This window comes from Gastrolobium bilobum, unplaced genomic scaffold, assembly GCF_033153095.1.
Source record: "Gastrolobium bilobum isolate Gb01-03AN ecotype WA unplaced genomic scaffold, APGP_CSIRO_Gbil_v1 utg1595, whole genome shotgun sequence".
NCBI lineage: Eukaryota > Viridiplantae > Streptophyta > Magnoliopsida > Fabales > Fabaceae > Gastrolobium > Gastrolobium bilobum.
This window is the reverse complement of record NW_026899397.1, coordinates 684,575-705,216: the sequence shown is the minus strand read 5'-3', so window position 1 is coordinate 705,216 and position 20,642 is coordinate 684,575. Positions and strand designations below refer to the sequence as shown.

Genomic DNA, 20,642 nt, shown 5'->3' with positions numbered 1-20,642 from the left:
GATTGTAAGAAGTTGTAAACGAAAATAGGTTGTAAATATAACATTCTTTATAACATTCTCATATATATATATATATATATATATATATATATATATATATATATATATATATATATATAGGCAAGATCCTTTGATACCAGTGTCAAATTTAAAATTTGACACCTCATCTAAGAGCTATTAGATCAAGCAAAAACAACGGTGTCACATGCTTATAAATCAGAGTCCTTGATCTTTTTTGAGCTAATAGCTCTCAGATGAGGTGTCAAATTTCAAATTTGACACCGATGTCAAAGGATACCCTGCCTCATATATATATATATATATATATATATATATATATATATATATATATATATATATGATAGGATCCTTTGACACCGGTGTCAAATTTGAAGTTTGACACCTCGTCTGAGAGTCGTTAGATCAAGAAAGATCAATGTTGACATCAGTGTCAAATAATCCTATCTTTTATATATATATATATATATATATATATATATATATATATATATATATATATATATATATATATAAAATAAAAGTCACTATATATAATTATATATCCCAATGTCATTGCGGAGAGAGTTTTTAATCCGTCGTATGGAAGAAGGTAAAGACATTTTCTACCCGTGACATATAGATTCCATAGGACAAACATGCTATTAGAACTATGCGTTGTCCTGATCAAAAGTTTTTTTTTTTTTTAATGGAGTTTCGAACTCTTGCAATATTAATAAATTTCACTCAGGTTCACAAAAAACTATTAAGTGAGTTACACTTGATAATTATATTAATTTTTCTATTGTTTTGTTTTTTATTGCATTGTGTCATCTCTTAATATTATGCATATTTTATCCCGAGGACAGAGATGTAGACTCGTTAATTTATTTTTATTTAAGGTAACGTATTCCTTTTTTTTTCTCAGTTAGCATATGAAATAGTTTAATTTTATAAGAAAATATAAATACTTTCGTTGCACCCCCCGCCCCCCTAGTAGCTGAGGTATATCATTTTGGTTTAGAAGGTTTCTGATTAAGAATCATTAAGTTACTTTGTATTATAATCATAACCATATAAATTAAACACGATAACCTTAACTTATGGCAATCTCCTTATAAAAAAAAAAAAAAAGACAAAACACGACATAGCATTTTTATGACAATTTTTGCCTTTTAATTTTAACTGTGTAAACTAATTTTTTGAGAATTTGCAAGATTTTTAAATCCTCATTAATCTATTAAGGCAGCAATAAATTAGGGATTATTAACCATGTGCATCAAATTATATATAAAAAATAGAATAAATACTCAAATCGGTCCTTATAAAGATACATATTTAGTCATATTAGTCTCTAAATGATAATAATCACATCCAAAGTTCATGAAGTGCATTTTATTCGACAAATTAGTCCTTAAATATGTATTTTATCTATCAAATTAGTATCCAAAGTTCTTGATGTGGAGACTAAATTAACCAACAAAATACACTTCAAATCATTCAGAAACTAATGTGATGGACATTCTTTTAGGAATTAATTTGACCATTCATTCTTAAAAATTACTTTAGAAAATGAAGAATGATAAATTATTTATTCTTGTGGTATGTAAATTTTTAATGGAAAATTTCTGCCTTACTACCAGTTTTACACAACATCCTTAAAAAGTTGTATTATAAGGGTGAAATGGGATTGAGAGTTTTAGAAAATAATTGCTACATGTTAGGCTCAGAGAACTCTCTTGATGATAAAGTTCTTTCTTGTTCTGAAGAAATGGATGACACCACATTAATTACAACAGGAAGTGTTTCCACATCATCATGATCTTCACGAATAAATCTTTGATACTACTGTAGCACAAAAGATTCAATACATCTCACAAATGAGAGCATTACATGTCAGTCAAAATTCTCTCTCCTCTGCTAAATTTTTTCTCTCTCCTCTGATATGTAATACTCTTATTTGTAGAATGCACTGAATCTAAGTACAACAATAGCACCGAAGATTTCTCTTCACTTGCCGACTTATCTATTCGAATCATAGTTTCACAGGCTGTCTTTGTCATAAAATTTCATGCACTAACGTTAGACGGCTATAGATCATGACCCCCACTTGTTGCTCACATGATTGGATGGATCATGCATCATTTCATTAGGGAAAAAATAATCAAAATATTAAATGAAAAGGGAAGGAATCTTAGAATTATGGCCATCCTATTGCCCCACCTTTCCCCATTCCCTTAACCCAATCCTCCAAAAGTAATAATGGCCCAATTCCAACGTATTGAAACTTTCATTATATAAGTTTTCTTGTTGAAAACCTGACTCTGCATTAACTTCCTAGTTACCCAACTACTAGAGCTATATGAAAAATATTTATTTTTTTGGTTTCAGTGAAGATCTATTACTGAGATGAGATTTTAAAAAAAGTATGTAGAAAACACCACAGGAAGAAAGAGGGGGAAAATAAACTAGGAAAGAGCAGTATTTGAACCAGACACACTTCTTACATATTCCACAATTCTATCAATGGACCTGTCTTTGTAACTTTCTTCTTTTGGCAATAAAATTGTAGCTCAGTTAATGTGTGACGGAGTTAGAAATTTAATTCTTCACCCTTTTGATCTTATCCTCCTCTCTTTTGTGCCTGTGCCTTCTATGCAACCAAAATAAAAATTTCTGCAAATGGGAGTTCAAAGTATGGAAAAATGTCTTGCCAAATAGGTAAACCAATCCCTTAGATAAAGTTGAGTGTAACAGCTTCTTGTCGTGTCTTGCCGACGACATACAAATAGAAATTGAACCTTTGATTCAAAAAGCCATGCGAATCTATCCCTTACGTATATTTCCATTTCAGCAACCAAACGTAAACTGAAGATATTGACTAACACCCTCAACAATTTCTTTGCATAGCGTCCTAGTTCTACAAATGTCATGCAACACATGCAAAATTTCCATTTTCTTCTCCTTTTTTTAAAAGGGACAAATGCTTATATCGAAACACATCGAAAGCTGAACAAGAGTAGTATTCCTTTGATGTCCAGTATCCTTTAATGTTCAGAATTTTGAGGCTAAAATATATGTTTTTTATGCAAAAAGAAAGATCATAATATGATAAGTGTCTCGTCGAAAATATCTGGTGTTGTAAAACTTTGCAATGAGTTCTGTCAACAGCTCATACATTCAACTTATGACCTTTAAGGCTAATTAAATGTCAAGAACGTTTTATGGCTTGATATTTCAGCATCTACTGGACTGGACTGATACTTTGACTTTCTTAATCATAGAGTTAAGCTGCAGTGCAGCACATCCAAAACAAAACTGTTTCTGATATGGTAAAGTCCCCCCAATCATCCAATCCTTTACTAATATTCTCAGTAAACATCACATCACTCCAACCAGTCAATGAAACCAAAATTAACAAAAGAAAGAAAGAAAAACGTGACACCTTATATTTCAACAAAAGAACAATTCTATTCAACACAGGTAAGAAGAATCAAGAATGAACCAACATATCAATTGATTATGCACACAAATATAGACAAATAATCAGTAGGTCAAAGAGACAAAGTCAAGATTACAAAGAAAACATTATACAATTATCTGATTTTATCAATGGACGTAGAACGTATATATCTTCATTTCCAAACCCAAAAGAAAAGAAAAGATGAGAGTACATAAAGTACTACATTGAAGCAAATAGGTTGCAATATCTTCACTTCAACTGCAGCAGCCTCCAGCCGAGGCAGAAGGGCCATCCCTACCTCCAGATGGTCCAGGAATTCCACCATATCCTACTTTTATTCCATAAGACTGCAACCATAAAAAACTTATCAGTGTCTTAACCATTTCTCCTTGAATAAGGAGGAGTATGCTTTTTACTTCAGCATCATTATCCCCAGAATGCATACACAGATTGTAAAAATATAAGGTATAGAGAAATTAAAAATTCCAAATATCCTTTATAATTTTTAATATAATAATGTGAAATTTCCATAACAGTGATGAAACAGATGAGATCAAGAATGATCCAAGAAGAAACTAACCTCATTTGATACATCAAAAACTCCATCCTGAATCTTTTTGTATATGGTTGCAGCTGTTTTTATGAATGCCTGCAAAAGGATAGGCTATATTAAAACTTCCATAGAGATAGTTTTCCAAGATATTCAACCTAAGAACCTAGATACGTTGAAATCTGCCTTTCTTTGCAGGAGTACGGGGTTAAAAATGGATGAAGAAAATTCAAGAATAAGTTATATGATGTGACTTTTGACCTCTTCAACATTCTGAGCAGTTTTTGCTGAGGCTTCCATGAAGATCAACCCATGCTCCTTTGCAAACTGCTCCCCTTCCTCGGTGCTTACAGCCCGTCTGTGAGCAAGATCAGACTTGTTGCCAATCAGCATAATTGTCATATTTGCATTTGCATGCTGTCTTGCATCTTCCAACCAGCTAGCCAAGTGATTAAATGTCTCCCTCCTATTGGTAAACAGAGGTCAGCATCATTTTCATTGTCTTATTTAAAATAAACAACACATAATGCTCATACACAACTACATAAACATGCATTCATCAAAGTTGTCACGCATATCATTGTATGACCCGATCAAATTGGATAGGCACAAAACATGTATCTCCAAAGCAAATAAAAACTCATAAAATGTTGTTTTCTATCTATATTCTTTTCAATATATCAATATTTGCACGAAGAGCAAACCGTATCTTCCCTTGAAAATTTCAGAAGTCAGCAAGTTTTGAAATTCACTTAATTTGTGTTTAAACAGTTTATTTAAAGAAATGAAAATAAATCAATTTGATTAAAATGATTTACAAATCACATTTACAGTGCTGGGATATATAACAGAATATTGAATACAGTACGCTTTGTAAATAAGATGGATTCTTAAAAGAAATTAAATTTCTTAATGAAACATCATTTTCGCAAATAAGAGTAAGGTTGAGTACAAGGATTGCCCTCACCCCTACCCTCGCTAGTTGGGGTTTAATGAGGAGTGATTTTTTTTTCGTTTTTTATAAGTGAAAATAATTAGTTTATTTTAGGATTTCAAACACAGATTATAAAAGTTCAAATTTGAGGATACCTGGTAATATCATAAACAAGCAGTGCACCTGCAGCCCCTCTGTAATAAGACCTTGTAATAGATCTGAAGGATTCCTGACCAGCCTGAAATATTTCGAGGAAACTCTGTAACTTAAGACTTCACAATTCATAGAACTCAAGCAACTAATGAAGAATATTTTCCATCACCGCAATAATCAATCAAAGCTGAAAATATATAAAGGAAACCTAAATTTTAACCTAGCTTGATGATTAAAATGGGCATAAAAAACTGGGGCTTTATTGTCAATTTATATGCACTAACCATTTAAAGAATGAGAGGTACCTTATGGGCTCACCAAAGCCTATATTCTACCCACCACCCCCCTCTAGTAGCTAAATCTTTCCACCCAAAACTATCCTACCCGTCCAAAGCCAAAAATCTATCTTCACATATATAGTAATTTTTTAAGATGAATTCATGAATAAAAAGGCTATCATCCCCAACTGATTTGGTTTTCAACAATGGAAATGGATCAGCCTGCAAGGACACTCTACACCAGGTCCAGTATGATATTCTTCAGAACAAACAGGGCATGGAAGACAAAGTTTGGGAACAGGCTACAATTATGACAAAAGACAGCATCAGTCCTAACCCCACTACCAATATGATCCCTGTCTGCATAACTCTTTAAATGAAAATCAGCCAGTCATTCAACATAGCATAATTATATGACTTTATCATCTTCAACCATATAAATTCTTCAGGGTAGATACACAGGCAAAAGGGAGAAACTTCACCCAAAATGCCCTGATTTAAAATGATCACCATAACCTATAACCAATTCCAACAAATGAAAAACAGCAAAAAATGTTTCATAGATTTCTGAAGTTGATTTAATAGATTTATGACCAAGATTTACGAAAGGGTTGAACAAACCGTGTCCCATATTTGCAACTTGATTGGCTTATTATCAATTGTGATCATCCTGGCACCGAATTCAACACCGATGGTCAAGTCATGTACAGGTTGAAAGCGTTTGTCAGTGAATTGAAGTAGAAGACATGACTTTCCAACTCCTACATAAACAAAAATAAAAGAGGCAAGTAGGTAACCAGACTCAGTCCTCTGCACATGAACTACTACTACGACTAAATACATGGTAAACAAGATACAGATAAAGCGAAAATGAACAAACTACAACTTGCTAAAGTTTTGATGGTTCTTGTTTTTAGCTAAGAAAATGTAAGTAACAATGAAGAGTCTATTAAGATTAAAAAAAATTATTCGCCAAATCAACAACAACTTTATCCCAATCTAGCTAGGGTTGGCAAATTCTATTCCAAGAAAAATAAAATTATAATCAAAATTTTAATGAAGAGTCGATTACAATTACAGCATGTGAAGTTGAAAAGTGCTTTTTTTTAGTATAACTCAAGGTATCCTCCGGCCGACAGCCGAAGACTGATCCCCTCGAGGGGTAGAGATCACCGAAGTGAGTTTTGCCTCTATCAACAAAACATTTTCCATACACATAGCCATTAATCAAACCCTGTCAGCGAACCCAACTATCTACCAATTGTGCCACGCTTTGTAAAAATAAAAAGTACTTACAAATTTATCGTTTTTTTTTTCCATAATTAATTAGATGACAATGATATTTTGGGAAAAACAAAACTGCGACCACACAAGAGAATGATTTCATAATAGTACAGAAATATAAACATAGAACAAAGAGAACTAACGCCAAATATCTTTACCCATCATCTTGTGCATCAAATCATTCTTCTAAACATTATCAGAAAACCCCCCAAAAAAATATCTAAAACATAATAAATCCGATCGGGAACCGAAGCTCTGCTAGCTCCACGTGAATCAGGCAACAAGGTTAGTAGAAGAATGCTTCATGAGACATAAAATTAACCACAAAAGAAGGGGGTGATTAAGAGAATTCATCAACTATTCTAATCAATTGAGTCTAAGAGTAACAAAGCCAGATCATAATAAAGGAACAGTAATCAGAGTGATTCAAATTACCTGTGTCGCCGATGATGATGTATTTGAAGAGGTAGGCATAAGACATTTTTGCGTGTTTTTCCTTAACGCAAAGTTGAGATCTCTGCAATCTCCAATGAGAATTGTATTGTTATGCAGAGCAAAGAGAAAACGATTAAGAAGAAGGGGAACGGAACGGAACAGAACGGAACGGAAAAGGATTTTAAAGGAAAAATCAAAAAAGAGCAATGAAAGAGAAAAAGAGAGTCAAAATCTAATAAACAGTTTTCCAGCGATGCAAGAACACGTTTCCTTCTCCAATGATAACTTTTTCTCTCTACAATCCTTCTTCTACCTTCGTTGTCACTTCTTCTCCTCTAACAAGATTATAGTATACGGTTAGTTTACGTATTTCATAGGTCCACACCGTTCTAGAGTTGGGCCTTCTAGGCCCAATGATTCCACCATTTGTAATTTTAATCCAACATGTTTTGATGCATGTAGGACTATTTCTTTTCTTTTTTTTTAATTTGTTTGTGTTTGTCACGTGAAAGAATCCTAATCATATAAAGATAAATGAAACATCACAAGGGAAAAATAGAAGAAATATTGATGGAATAAGATATTCTTATTACCAAATAATATTACTATCATATTTTAACTGTTGATTTCAGTCAATCAACATTTATTATTTTTTGTGAATTAATAAACTTGATTTGTAAAAATAATAACCGTTGATTGATGAAAATCAACGGTTAAGATATGGTAGTGATATTCTTAGTAATATTATTTGGTAGTAACAATATCTTATCCCCATACTGAAATAGGTAATTACGATTTTCTATTATCAAATAATTATGGTAAATAACATATAAAAATATTTACTCTTGTAAATATCACTAAAATGAGAAATTTTATTTTATTTTTAAATAAGAAGGAACGTTGCATTGAGGTGGCTATAAAGCATCATTTATTAATGTCAACATAAGGGTTGTGCCATGTCACGAAAAATATAAAAGGATTATATTGATAATTATTTTTTATATAAATTTACAAATTATATTATATGTAACCGGTCAGACTTCACTTAAGAATATTTTACCGATCAAATATAATATAATTTGTAAGAGTTTATAAAAAAAAAATTATAAATATATAAAAAATAAGGCCTTGGTTATTACTTATTAGCATATGGTGATTATAGGAACTGGTTTTAGCTGGAATTTTTATTGTAAACAAATTATCTTCCCCTCTAAACTAATTTGACCGTAAAAATACATATTTTATTAATATGACCAATGCTAAATCGAGGGAATTTTTTAAAAATTAATTCATAAATTTTATAGTTTATTGTGCATGTATTCCTTTTTTATCAAAATTTAAAGCAACATAGTGCCACCGTCACGATTGTTGCTGCTCTACTTCATAATTTTTTGTTCTTTTTTAATCTTATTTTACAAAATTGATATTGAAATCAATAAAGAAAGTCAAACATATAGGGAAATTAATTTTGTTATTTTGCTTATCAAATTGAGAATTATAGTTATTCCAATTACAAAATAATAATCATGAAATGAGAACATCAACTACTCCTGAATTCTGCATTTTCTTTTCCAATCTCCCTAAAGACATAACCTCTTATTAAGACTAAATATGAATAGAAAGAAGTAAAATAAATAAATAATAATAATTACTTTCTACATAGACAAGCTTCATCCTAATCTTTTTTCACCTGTGAGAAAGTTCATGCATATCTAAGCCATAACGCCACCAAGTACAATTGAACTTCTCACATAATGCTTGCCATCTGACCAAGTTAGTCTTCCAAATATTGTAGCAACACCTGGTCTTGTAACTTCAAATCTTAACATAAAGCTTTTCTCTTCATTAATCTTGTCAAATTTCAAGGTATTGGGCTCCACAGATATGTTAAGACCTCTAGCTACATGGATGCTGCTGCATAAGTGCCTGTTGTGCCAACATTTTTAACCTTCCGAAGGTCAAAGAAACTGAGCCATAGAGTTTAGGTATTGGCTTATTGCAGGGTTGTTGAAATCAAGGATTTTGAGTACATTAGGACAATGATAAGGAGCACCAGAGAAACTTGTTATCTGAGTCTGGTTATAACCAGAGGCACAAAGCAAGTTTAGGTGATCAATGATGGTTAAGTCATAGACCAAGCCAGGATCCATGGCCCTATTTGGTCTAATGTAGCCAGAGCCATATGCAAAATTGACATCAAGCATTGGCTTAAAAGTGTTGTCCCTTGTCCTAGCTTTAACACAACATTTTTCCAGAAGAAAAGAGTTGTTAGATGTGGGGAAAAAAAAAGAAAACTTGGAAACACACACACATAAACACAAAGTATAGTCCTAGCCGTAAACGATGGATACTAGGTGCTGTGCGTATCGACCCGTGCAATGCTGTAGCTAACACGTTAAGTATCCTACCTGGGGAGTACGCTTGCAAGAATGAAACTCAAAGAATTGACGGGCCCCCGCACAAGCGGTGGAGCATGTGGTTTAATTCGATGCAAATTCCAATGATCTTACCTGTTGTCATTATTGCAGATTTGATAGCTGATGGACTCCAATCAGGGTGGAGTGTCTTGAGAAGACCAACAATTCCAGCTACATGAGGGGTGGACATGGATGTTCCAGACATTGTGATAAAAGGAATCCTGCGCTTATCAGACTCTAATCCTGTGGGGCCAACCCGTTGAGAGTAGGAAGCAATAATGTGCACACCAGGAGCTCTAATATCTGGCTGAAATTGAGAGTGAAACCAGGATTGATCTAAAACCAAAAGTTAACATGTGGGATTTGAAAAGCAATGTATGCAATGAAACAAAACTGAAAGGACACTTATATGGTGGATCATCATAAAAAAATGTTGGGCTAAGAAACAGAATTTTTGAAAGCCATGATGGACGGGTATGCAAACCTTGAGGATCTCTGGTGTGACCATGTTTGGCACTCTGGAGGATAAAGATGCCATGCATGGAGAAGGCTTTGTCTGCAACTTGGTTTTGGGTGGATGAATATATGACATTGGAGTGCTGTTTGTTATATGATATAGCCATTAAAGATATTGATGGAGCAATGCAGATGCAAATAATCAAGTATCATAAATACACACACTGACACAGACAAGAGAAATATACTTGGTAGAATTTATGTAGGCTAAAAGAGCAAGACCGTCTTTATAACTTAGTTTGGATGTTGGAAGGAAATGAGAGAATCAGTCATAAACTCAAAGTCATCCTGATCATACTCATCATTGTAAAGAATCATCCCAGCTGCACCAGCCTCAAAAGCAACTAGGCTCTTTTCCTCTCTTGCACTGTCACCTCTTAGACAAATTAAAATTTTGTTCTTCAGAAGATGAAATAGATTTCTGGTGATTTAATTGATGCTTCAGAAGCAACCATACAACTCATGAAAATTAGCATTCTAGTTAATAGTCATCAACGTGTTGAACTAGCAGCAAGCCAGTGGTATAACTCTGACATGTTCCTTTTCCACCTTGAAGGAATTGGTCCTATCACCTCATCACTAAATCTCGGAGATTCTGGCCATGCACCTACCGCACAAATTTTAATCAAAACAATAACAAGTGATCAATTGACCCACATTGCTTCTTAGCAAACAAGAATAAAAAAAAAAGACTTTTATTTCAAAATGTGCAATTGAAACACATCCGATGATTTTTCACAAATCAAAAGGCCCCATCAATGTGATATACAAGTCAGCAAAATAGGACCAATGATGCCTTTCACAAATGTATTAGTGAATAGTGATTGAACATTTTATGTTTCTTTAATTTTTTTTAGTGGCATGAGAGTTAACAGAGAAAAGATGTGTACTTTTATTGTTAAGAAAGAGAGGAAATGTGACTTTTCAAATTTAATACTTTTTTAGTTCATATATGTTACCCAATTTTTACTTGGTAAATCCAAGTTATATGATCTGATGGGACCCACTGAAAAAAAAAATTCCCATATGGCATAAACAAGGTGTAGGATGCAAAATTACCAGTGTCAAGGTGTCCTATAAAGTATCTTCACCAAATCTGGCCTTTTCAAACTGGGAAACAGGATGAATTAAACCATTATCTTCCAGTGACAAGAATTCCCATGAATGTGTAGGTGTAGTTTTCTTCCTTGGTTTAAGAATACTGACAGAACATTTGGATTCTCTGCATTCAGCCAACATTAGCTTTGATCGTGTGGAACTTTTATTAGCTACACTGAAAAAAGGGTGTGCATTCTTAATTACTCGCTATGTTAGCAGCATCTTCATCTTCAAGTACTGCAGCAGAGCCATTGATGTGCCTTGTGTAAGAATATAACATTGCTTCTTTTGCTTTCTCAGAACTGCATGGCAATATTATTATTTCAGAGATACAAAAAATTTAACTAACAAAAAAGTTAGTACAAGTCAAATTTCTAGCACACTAATACATTCTATTAGTGTACCTTCCCAAATAGAATCCAAGTAATTCATAATGAGTTTCTGTAACTCGATCAAAATCAGCTTCTGTGACTTCTGGACCATGTTCTTGCGATCCCAAGTACACTATGTATGACTTTGTTTTTATGAAACAACAACAAAAAAAGGAAGGAAAATTATCCAATAATAAGTTCAAACCATTGCACCAAAGCAAAAAAGAAGAAAAAACTTAAGGGACAGAATGAGAGGGTTTTTCACAATAATAGAAATGCAATACTGAACCAATTTTGTTTATATGAGAAGGAGATTTAAGGACATGAAGCTTACCTTTTTTGTAGCAAAAGCGAGTGCTTGAAACAGATAAAGAAGAATGAATGATGACAAGAAGAAAATTGAGCGCTTTCCAGGCCACATTCTGCTTTAACCAAAGGTCTCAAAAGAATTTGTTTGAAGGTGACAAGCTGAGTGCCCTTTACTCTTTAGTTAAAGTGATGGTAAAACACACACACACAGAGAGAGAGAGAGAGAGCATAGATAGCTTTTTCCACTATTCTCCCAGATGGGACTCCTATTATTACTGGGGGAAGTAATGTGCTTAATATAAATGAAGTGGAAAGCAATTATGACAATCTTGCAAAAAACTAAGATGTGAAAAAAGGACTACCATGACAATCCCTCAAATGATGGAAGGTTTCTCATTGTGATCATGTTTCAGTTAGGATGAGAGAGATTTTAGCCAAATATAATTGTTAAACTATATATAGTAGTTGCAAAATAATCCTAACTAGTTCAAATTCAAGTGCAGAAAACTCTCATTGTACTTCTTCTGCATCTGCGGATACATAAGGAGTTTGCTTTTCTTTCTCTCTGTTTTTTCTTTTAATAAAAAAAAGGGTAGTGTATTCATCAATGATTGTAGCCATGCAGATGCACTAAACTCGAGATGTTCTCTTTTAATGTCTTTTTTTTTTTCTTCCTTTTCAATATAAAGGGTGTTGCTGGTTTTGTCTTTTGGTCATCAAAGACGTTTGCATGATAGCAAGATCATGTCATTGATTTGTTTGATCATAATGAACGTAATAAAAGCTTACACATTTGATTGATACAAAATTTACAAGACTCGGGTTTTTGGACAACACATGCTAAAACCTTCAAGTTCATGGTGTACCAAATGAGACTACTCGCAAGTTCAACTAATTTGTTAAGGATCAGATTTTCAAACTGGTTGAGGATGTTTGGAATTACCCTGAGCTCATCTCAACTATAAATTCAACCTTAATTGTTCTTATTCCAAAGATAAACAACCCTTCTCGTATATCTCAGTTTAGACCTATATCCCTATGTCCGGTTATCTACAAACTAATCAGCAAAGCAATTGTGATGCGGCTGAAACCAATCACGATGATGAAGATGATTTTCCCCGGTTCAAGCAAGTTTTGTCCCACAAAGACAAATTCAGGATAATATAATTATGGTGCAAGAATTCATCCACACAATGCATCGAATGAGGGGTAAGAAATCGTTTATGGCAATAAAAGTGGACATGGAAAAGGTTGAATTGGAACTTCATGAAGCTGATTTTGCAAGAAATGGGGATGCCTCAAAAGCTGGTTGATATTATAATACAAGCAATATCTTCATCTAAGATTAACACCTTGTGAAATGGTAGTGTTACTACCCATTATCACCCTGTCTATTTGTTATGGGAACTGAAAAATTGTCTCATAATCAACACAATGCATTTTTCTTTCTTTTTTTTAAGAAAAAATGGTGGGACCCAATACAGGATTTTGTGTGTGACGTGACATAAGAGAAAAAATTTCCATCAACATAAAGAAAAGATTTCTCCATTATTGTGTGTCCATTTTAGACACTTTTTCCAATCACCGAGAAAGCAGAAAAGTAATCATGCATCATCAGTTAAAGATAATAAAAAAAGGTATAAGAACAAGGTAAGATCTGGTAGCCAAAACCCTAATTTGTTATTTAGAGCAATAAAAGAAACTTTTATCAGATTGCAACTCTGATGACTTCATATTCAATAAGGGACATGTTATTATCTTCCTTAACAGTGAAAGAAGCAGGTTCAGCGACTTCAATACGGCCAGACTTGTCCACAGCGAGCCTCATTGATCCTTTGAACAAGTCAATTTTGGCATTTCGCAGGATGAGAGTAGATCCCTCTTTCATCAGATCCACTTGATCATTTCTGGCTGTGAATACGATCATTGCTGTTTCATCACCCACCAAACTTTCAGCAATTCGTTGAGGACGACCCCTCTGCACTATCATCTTCGTATCGACAACTTTCACAGTTAGATTAAGTCCACTAGTCCCCGGGCGAAGATCCTGAACCTTGATGAATGCTGGCATTCTCGATCCTCCTGTTTTTGGTTTTGATGATGATGATGATTCTGCCATATCTGAATGAAACCTTTTGCAAAGGAGAAGAAGAGGGTGTTTGTTACAAAATTGGAAAACAGAAAAGAAAAGAAAAAAGGAGATATGAGAAATCAAACAGAGCCGTCTAGGTCGGCTTTTAAGGGTTCACTGCTGTTACTGTTAGGTCAAGAAAATGGATCCGTAAAATCTCTTAACCATTAATAATTAAATCAAAGGAAAAGTTTACTAATGTCCTTGTGGTTTACTCCAGAATCACTTATGTCCTTGTGGTTTTTTTTTTCGATCACATATGCACCTGGTTTACTCCAGAATCAACTTTTACCTTAAATCAACTATGATGATCGTATAATTTTTTTACTTTTATATTTTTTTTCTTTCCTTTCTTTTTCCATTAACTATTTATGTATGATTATAATTGTCCCACGTAACATAAATCATATTAATTAGCAGACTAGAGGAGTATCCACTCTCATTAGATCAGTTTGACTGATTCGACCCAACCTTAATTCTTCGTAAATTACAAAAACATATAAAAACACAACGAAAACTTCATTCCTTATGCGATCAATCATATTTCTTTATTTAAAAATTATATATTTTTCTCACCCTTGTTCGCTTCGCTATGCATATAAGAGGATCCTAATATATATTTATTTATTTATTTAGATTGATGTAAAATATAAATTAAAAATTAAAAAATATTAAATTCTAATATGGTTTTTTTGACTCTTTTACCCTTCATTAATTAATTAATAATCATTTTGCCCCTTATTCGAAACTATCTACCAATCTGGCCCTTTTTAATCAATTAACTTAAAGATTTAATCGATTAAATGGTCAAAATTGGCAAAAAAATGTTTGACTAGAAGATTTAATTGATTAAATCTTCAAGTTAATCGATTAAATCTCCCAACAGGCAATAAAGGTCAAATCTCCTCCATAAACAAAAGCAGATTTCATGCATATGAAGTAAATCAGCAAGTTAATAAGAGTTGATTGCGATTTATATTTAATAGGAGCTGATTGTGTTTTGTATTTAATAGGAGCTGATTGCGTTTTGTATTTAATACAAGGTGATTGCGTTTTGTATTTAATAGGAGTTGATTGTGTTTTGTATTTAATAGGAGCTGATTGCATTTTATTAGGAGTTGCCATTTTACGAGTTGGTTACAGATTGTCACCAACTCGTAAAATGACAACTCCTAATAAAATGCAATCAGCTCTTATTAAATACAAAACACATTCAACTCCTATTAAATACTAAACGCAATCAGGTTGTTGAGATGTGATCATAATTCGATATTAGTAATTTCTAGGTCTATAACAGAATAAACATGATACATTTATGAGTTTGGTATTTGTCATTTTAAATGACACAAGTTGTGTCATTTTAAGAGAGAGATAGACACAAAAAATAAAAATTATGGGAGAGAGAAAGTTGTGTTGTTTTTTTAATTTAAATTTAAATAAAAAAATGACATAACTTTATGTCATTTAAAATGACAAACACTTTTTTCTACATTTATTATCAATATATTTTCCTGATAATTCAAATCCATTATATGGCCGTTATTAAAGCTGTTTAGAAAGGGATATGATATTATTACTACCAAATAATGTTACTATCATATCTTAATAATTGATTTTAGCAAATCAATGGTTATAATTTATTATGAATTAATAATTAATTAATAAATTTGATTTGTGAAAATAATAACCATTAATTGATGAAAATTAACGGTTAAAATATGATAATAATATTAATAAAAATATTAATAATATTATTATTTGATAGAGGCAAGGTTTTCGACGAGTTGTATAAAAATCTTGGGAGCAAGGATGGTGAAAGAGGTATTTATAAACTTGCAAAGATAAGGGATAAGAAAAGTAAAGACCTCACCCAAGTTAGATGCATCAAGGATGAAAATCAAAAACTTCTGGTGAGAGATGAAGATGTAAATGAAAGGTGGTTGAAATACTTCAACAAGCTGTATAATGGGGATGGAGATACAAGCGAGGTGGACTTAGAGGACGCGTGTGATGATATGAATAGAAGATTTGTACGCAGAATTAATACACATGAAGTTAAGGAGGCTTTAAAGTGGATGAAGACTAATAAAGCCTTAGGGCCTGATGGTGTCCCTATTGAAGTGTGGAGAGGCCTGGGGGATGTGGCAATAAAATGGTTGACCAATCTTTTTAATAAGATTCTCCAGACGAATAAGATGCCTGATGTATGGAGGAAAAGTATGATTGTGCTTATCTACAAAAACAAGGGAGATATACAGAATTGTTCAAACTATAGAGGCATTAAGCTAATGAGCCATACTATGAAGTTGTGGGAGAGGGTTATTGAACATCGCTTGAGGAGAGATACCAAGGTTTCTGTAAATCAATTTGGATTTATGCCAGGAAGATGTACCATGGAAGCAATTTTCTTGATGCGACAACTAATGGAAAGATACCGAGAAAAGAAAAAGGACTTGCATATGGTGTTCATAGACCTTGAGAAAGCATACGATAGGGTTCCAAGGAAAGTTTTATGGTGGGTCCAGGAGAAGAAAAAGGTTCCATTAAAGTATGTAAAGGCAATCAAGGATATGTATGATGGGGCTACTACATGTGTAAAAGCTTGTAACGGATCATCAAGTTATTTTCCTATCACGATAGGTGTACACCAAGGGTCGGCTCTAAGTCCTTACCTCTTTGCCTTAGTTATGGATGAACTAACAAAAGATATTCAAGAGGAAGTGCCATGGTGTATATAATGACCCTATAGGGTAAATCTTAATTAGAGATTTAATTTAAGGATTTAAATGCCATAATTAGATTTAGTGAGTGATTTCGAGTATTTTGACTGTAATCATGACTATGTTATGAACAGTGCGTTCTGCCGGAGAATTTACAGTTTTGTGAATTAACCGGTAGAGCTTAAAAAGAGCAAAATAATTTTAGAGACATAATTTGATAATTCTGACGACAAATATGAGTTCAGAATGAAAAATTGTATAGTCTGGCACTTTCCGTGAAAATCTCGTGAATAGTGTTTTTACCGGGTATTTTGTACTGCTGTGTAAGCAACCGGTAGAGTCCAGAAACAAATAATTGATGAAATAAGAATAGGAAAGTCCAATATATGCCAAGCAAGTCAATACAGGCCCAAGAAAATGATAAGTTTATAAGTGTTAAGTTTCAGAATTAAATAAAGTACAGTTAGTGGTTCACAGTGCATTTCGTTAAAAACGGTGCAAAAACCATACTGTGAATTATGAATATTGTTCCTTAGGAAATAAAAATTAATTTAAATAACTTTAGAAAAATAAAAATATATCCGTAGCTTTAAGTTAAGTTTCGGGTAAATTTAAGTGAAATACGCGATAGAAAAACATCCGACAAAAGGGCCACATGTGCCTAAATAGCTTGGCCACTTAAATGAATCACTATTCATTGCAAAAATTTCTTCTTCTCTCTCTTGAAGGGCCGAGCTTCAGCCATGGAAAAGGGGGGGGGGTTAGGGTTTTGCTTGTTTTGTTGATTTCTTCTTGAATTCTCAACCAAATCTTATGACCCACCACTTGAAATTGATTAGGAACCACTCAAGGAATCCATTGCACCTATCCATTTGAGCTATAGTTGAGTGTGTGAAGAGTTATTCCTCCTCTTATTTTCGGATTACTATTCATAGGAGGAGAAAAAGTGGGTTTTTGATGGAGCTTTGCTTGGAGGTTATTCTCTAGGCTTTGTACAAGTGATTAGAGGTAAGAAACCTCTATTTCTATAGTATTATTTTGTGATCTATGTTTTGAAAATTTGGAGCATGTTTTGAGTGGGAAATATTTGATGTTAGAAGGTGAAAATTATGATGGATTGTTGTTGGTTAGGAATGATAGTGTTTAGTAAGCATTAATTTGTGATAAAAAAATTGAAAAGCCCTAGTGCACTTTTCCCCTAGGTTTCGGCCTTCATGGCTTATATAGGGTTCATCATGCAAATTTTTATTGTATGTTTGAAAAGGTAAAATATGTTGGAATGTAGTGTAAATGGATTAATTGGTGGAAATGCCAAAGTTAGAAAAAATCCTACAAATACTTGCTCTATGTTGCGAACTATAGGATGTTTAGGGGTATATATATATTGGTTACATTTTATTCTAATAAAATGTGTTGCATTTTAATATACCAATGGATGAGCTAAGAAGTGAAATGCTTTGACAAATGGTTGAAAAATACCTTGAGTCCCTAAGGGTATGCCCGCGACTTTTAAAGAAAAATAGCATGATTTATGTGAAAAATTCTTAAGTAAATGCTTGATTAAATTAAAGAACGCCAACGGGTGTATAGAGGTCTAGACTTGTGTATTGGCATAGAATTGGCAAAAATATAAAGAAAGGAAAATAAGCGATAAAATGTATGCTTATGAAATAATCATGGTATTGCATCATTTTATTGATGCATTGTAAATTATTCTCTAGGTGTGCCTAGGGATTGAGAAGGATCGGAAATCTCTTGAAGCGATAAAAGTAACTTGTTCCACAAGTAAGCGTATTGGTAAAGCTTCAAGAGGTAAGCTCTATGTTTAAGGAGTCTTTTCCTGCTTGAGTGCTCCACCATGGTTAGTGAACTATGGTTGGACTGTATGACTGTGATTTAGATGCTTTGTATAGATGCATTCATATAGAGTTATTTGATAACATGATATGTTTTGCTCTGATATGACTTCTGCAATATGATTTCTGTAACAATCTCTGGCCATTGATTGTATAGTACCCGGATGTCCGCTTTGGGGTCCTTCCTCGGGACTGATGGTGTACGCCTCTGATATGTCTGGTTCCGCTTTGGGGTCCTCCCTCGGGAACACGTGCGTTGAATTCCGCTTGGGGTCCTCCCTTGGGAATGACGGCGCACATCTCTGATATGATATGGATATATGATCTGTTCTGTTATGATATCTGTTATATGTTGTATTTGTATACTCTGTATCTGACTTTCATGCAGGAGTGAGCCAGGGGTATGGAGAATTCTCTATAAACCTGGAGCTTATTGAGATTTGTAATCTCACCCCTCTTGGGGACATATTTTCAGGTGCCCAGATTCCCGGTGAGTCCTCACTAGGCAGGGACACGACACGTGGCTGAGGCAGTTGACAGATCGGATTTTGAGTGGCTGTAGGCTACTACCTTTTGGAGTGTTTGTTGTCTTTTAGTATTTCCGCATTTGATGGATCACGATATTGATCCTTTATTTTGTATATGGCCTGTATATGTTTTGTACATGTCTGTCACTTGGATGCATGTACATTTGGGTATTCAGGCACGTCATATGATGATGTATTATTCAGTTTATGATTTCGTATTGGATTGCATGTTGATTAGGATAGTGGCACGGAGCCATATTTTGCATGCGCCCATGGATGTGTATCTGATTGTATCTGTATGACTGGTACTTCTGGATTACTATGCTGTATAAACTGTTTATCAGGAAATGCTTCTCAGTGGGATTGGAAAATCCCCAGTTGTCCGATTTATAGAGGAAACTCTGCCCGATTTTCGTTTACCCCGAGTAAGATTTAAAAAGAAAAAGAAAAAGTTAGCTCGTATTTTCAGAAGTTAAGTCTTCCGCTGTTTTCTGTTTTATCATATGTATGTTAATTGAACCGGCTCGAGACGGGGATGTTACAGTGTATGCTTTTTGCAGACGATATTGTGCTTATTGATGAGAGCAAGGAGGGTGTTAATAGAAAACTTGAATTGTGGAGAAGCACATTGGAATCCAGAGGATTCACATTAAGTCGAAGCAAGACTGAGTATCTGAAGTGTGAGTTTTCTCTGGTACGAGATGAGGACCAAGAACCTGTGCATCTAAATGGTCAAGAGGTACCCAAAAAAGATGCTTTTAAATACTTGGGCTCCATTTTACAAAACGGTGGAGAGATTGATGAGGATGTAAATCACAGAATCAGAGCAGGGTGGATGAAATGGCGCAGTGCATCTGCTTTTTTGTGTGACCGCAAAATCCCCCTGAAGTTAAAAGGAAAATTCTATAAAACGGCAGTAAGACCGGCAATGCTATATGGAGCAGAATGCTGGCCAGCACATAGGCAACATGAGCATAAGATGGGAGTAGCAGAGATGAGGATGTTAAGGTGGATGTGTGGTTACACAAGGATGGATAAGATAAGAAATGAAGATATTCGACGAAAGGTCGGAGTAGTACCGGTAGCCGAGAAGATGAGAGAACATAGATTGAGGTGATTTGGGCACGTGATGAGAATACCCATGGATGCTCATGTAAGAACAGAAGTTTGTTACCAAGAGCTCAACACAAAAAGAGGCAGAGGTAGACCGAAGCTTACTTGGGGGAAAGTAGTAAAACAAGATTTAATGGAGTGAGATATAGATTGGCGGACAGTATGTCTTAGAACGGAATGGAGAAAAGCTATAAGTATGGTGGAGGGTTAGACCCGCTGTTATTCCTATGTTCCAGATGGTCCCTTTTTAGTCCTTTTCCCCTTCATTTCCCCCACTTCTTCTTGTCCCTTTCTTTTTTACTTTTATTTATTTATATATACATATATTGTTATTTTATTTTATCTTATTTTATATTTTTATTTTATTTGTTTATTTTTATTTTTATTTTTATTTTTATTTTTTATTTTTATTTTTATTTTTATTTTTTTTTTCAACCGTTTTGTATCTTTCATGTGGGTTCATCTACCACCGACCCCAATTAATTTGGGA

At 33.8% G+C, this 20,642-nt stretch overlaps 2 protein-coding genes and 1 pseudogene across 2 annotated transcripts; all 3 read right to left on the bottom strand.

Moving 5' to 3' along the window:
• Positions 1–3,488: 3,488 nt before the first annotated feature.
• Positions 3,489–7,435, bottom strand: LOC133290279 (ras-related protein RABB1c). The gene is made up of 6 exons (XM_061488353.1): positions 7,095–7,435; positions 5,997–6,136; positions 5,100–5,182; positions 4,272–4,476; positions 4,041–4,109; positions 3,489–3,807 (listed from the first exon to the last, which is right to left on the bottom strand). The coding sequence occupies exons 1-6, from the start codon at positions 7,138–7,140 to the stop codon at positions 3,715–3,717; spliced, it is 636 nt and encodes a 211-aa protein (XP_061344337.1). The 5' UTR covers positions 7,141–7,435; the 3' UTR covers positions 3,489–3,714.
• Positions 7,436–8,681: 1,246 nt separating this feature from the next.
• Positions 8,682–11,917, bottom strand: LOC133290262 (subtilisin-like protease SBT5.4; annotated as a pseudogene).
• A 1,439-nt stretch (positions 11,918–13,356) lies between these two features.
• LOC133290300 (uncharacterized protein At4g28440-like) lies at positions 13,357–14,043 on the bottom strand. The gene has a single exon (XM_061488383.1). The coding sequence runs from the start codon at positions 13,922–13,924 to the stop codon at positions 13,514–13,516; it is 411 nt and encodes a 136-aa protein (XP_061344367.1). The 5' UTR covers positions 13,925–14,043; the 3' UTR covers positions 13,357–13,513.
• Positions 14,044–20,642: the final 6,599 nt, after the last annotated feature.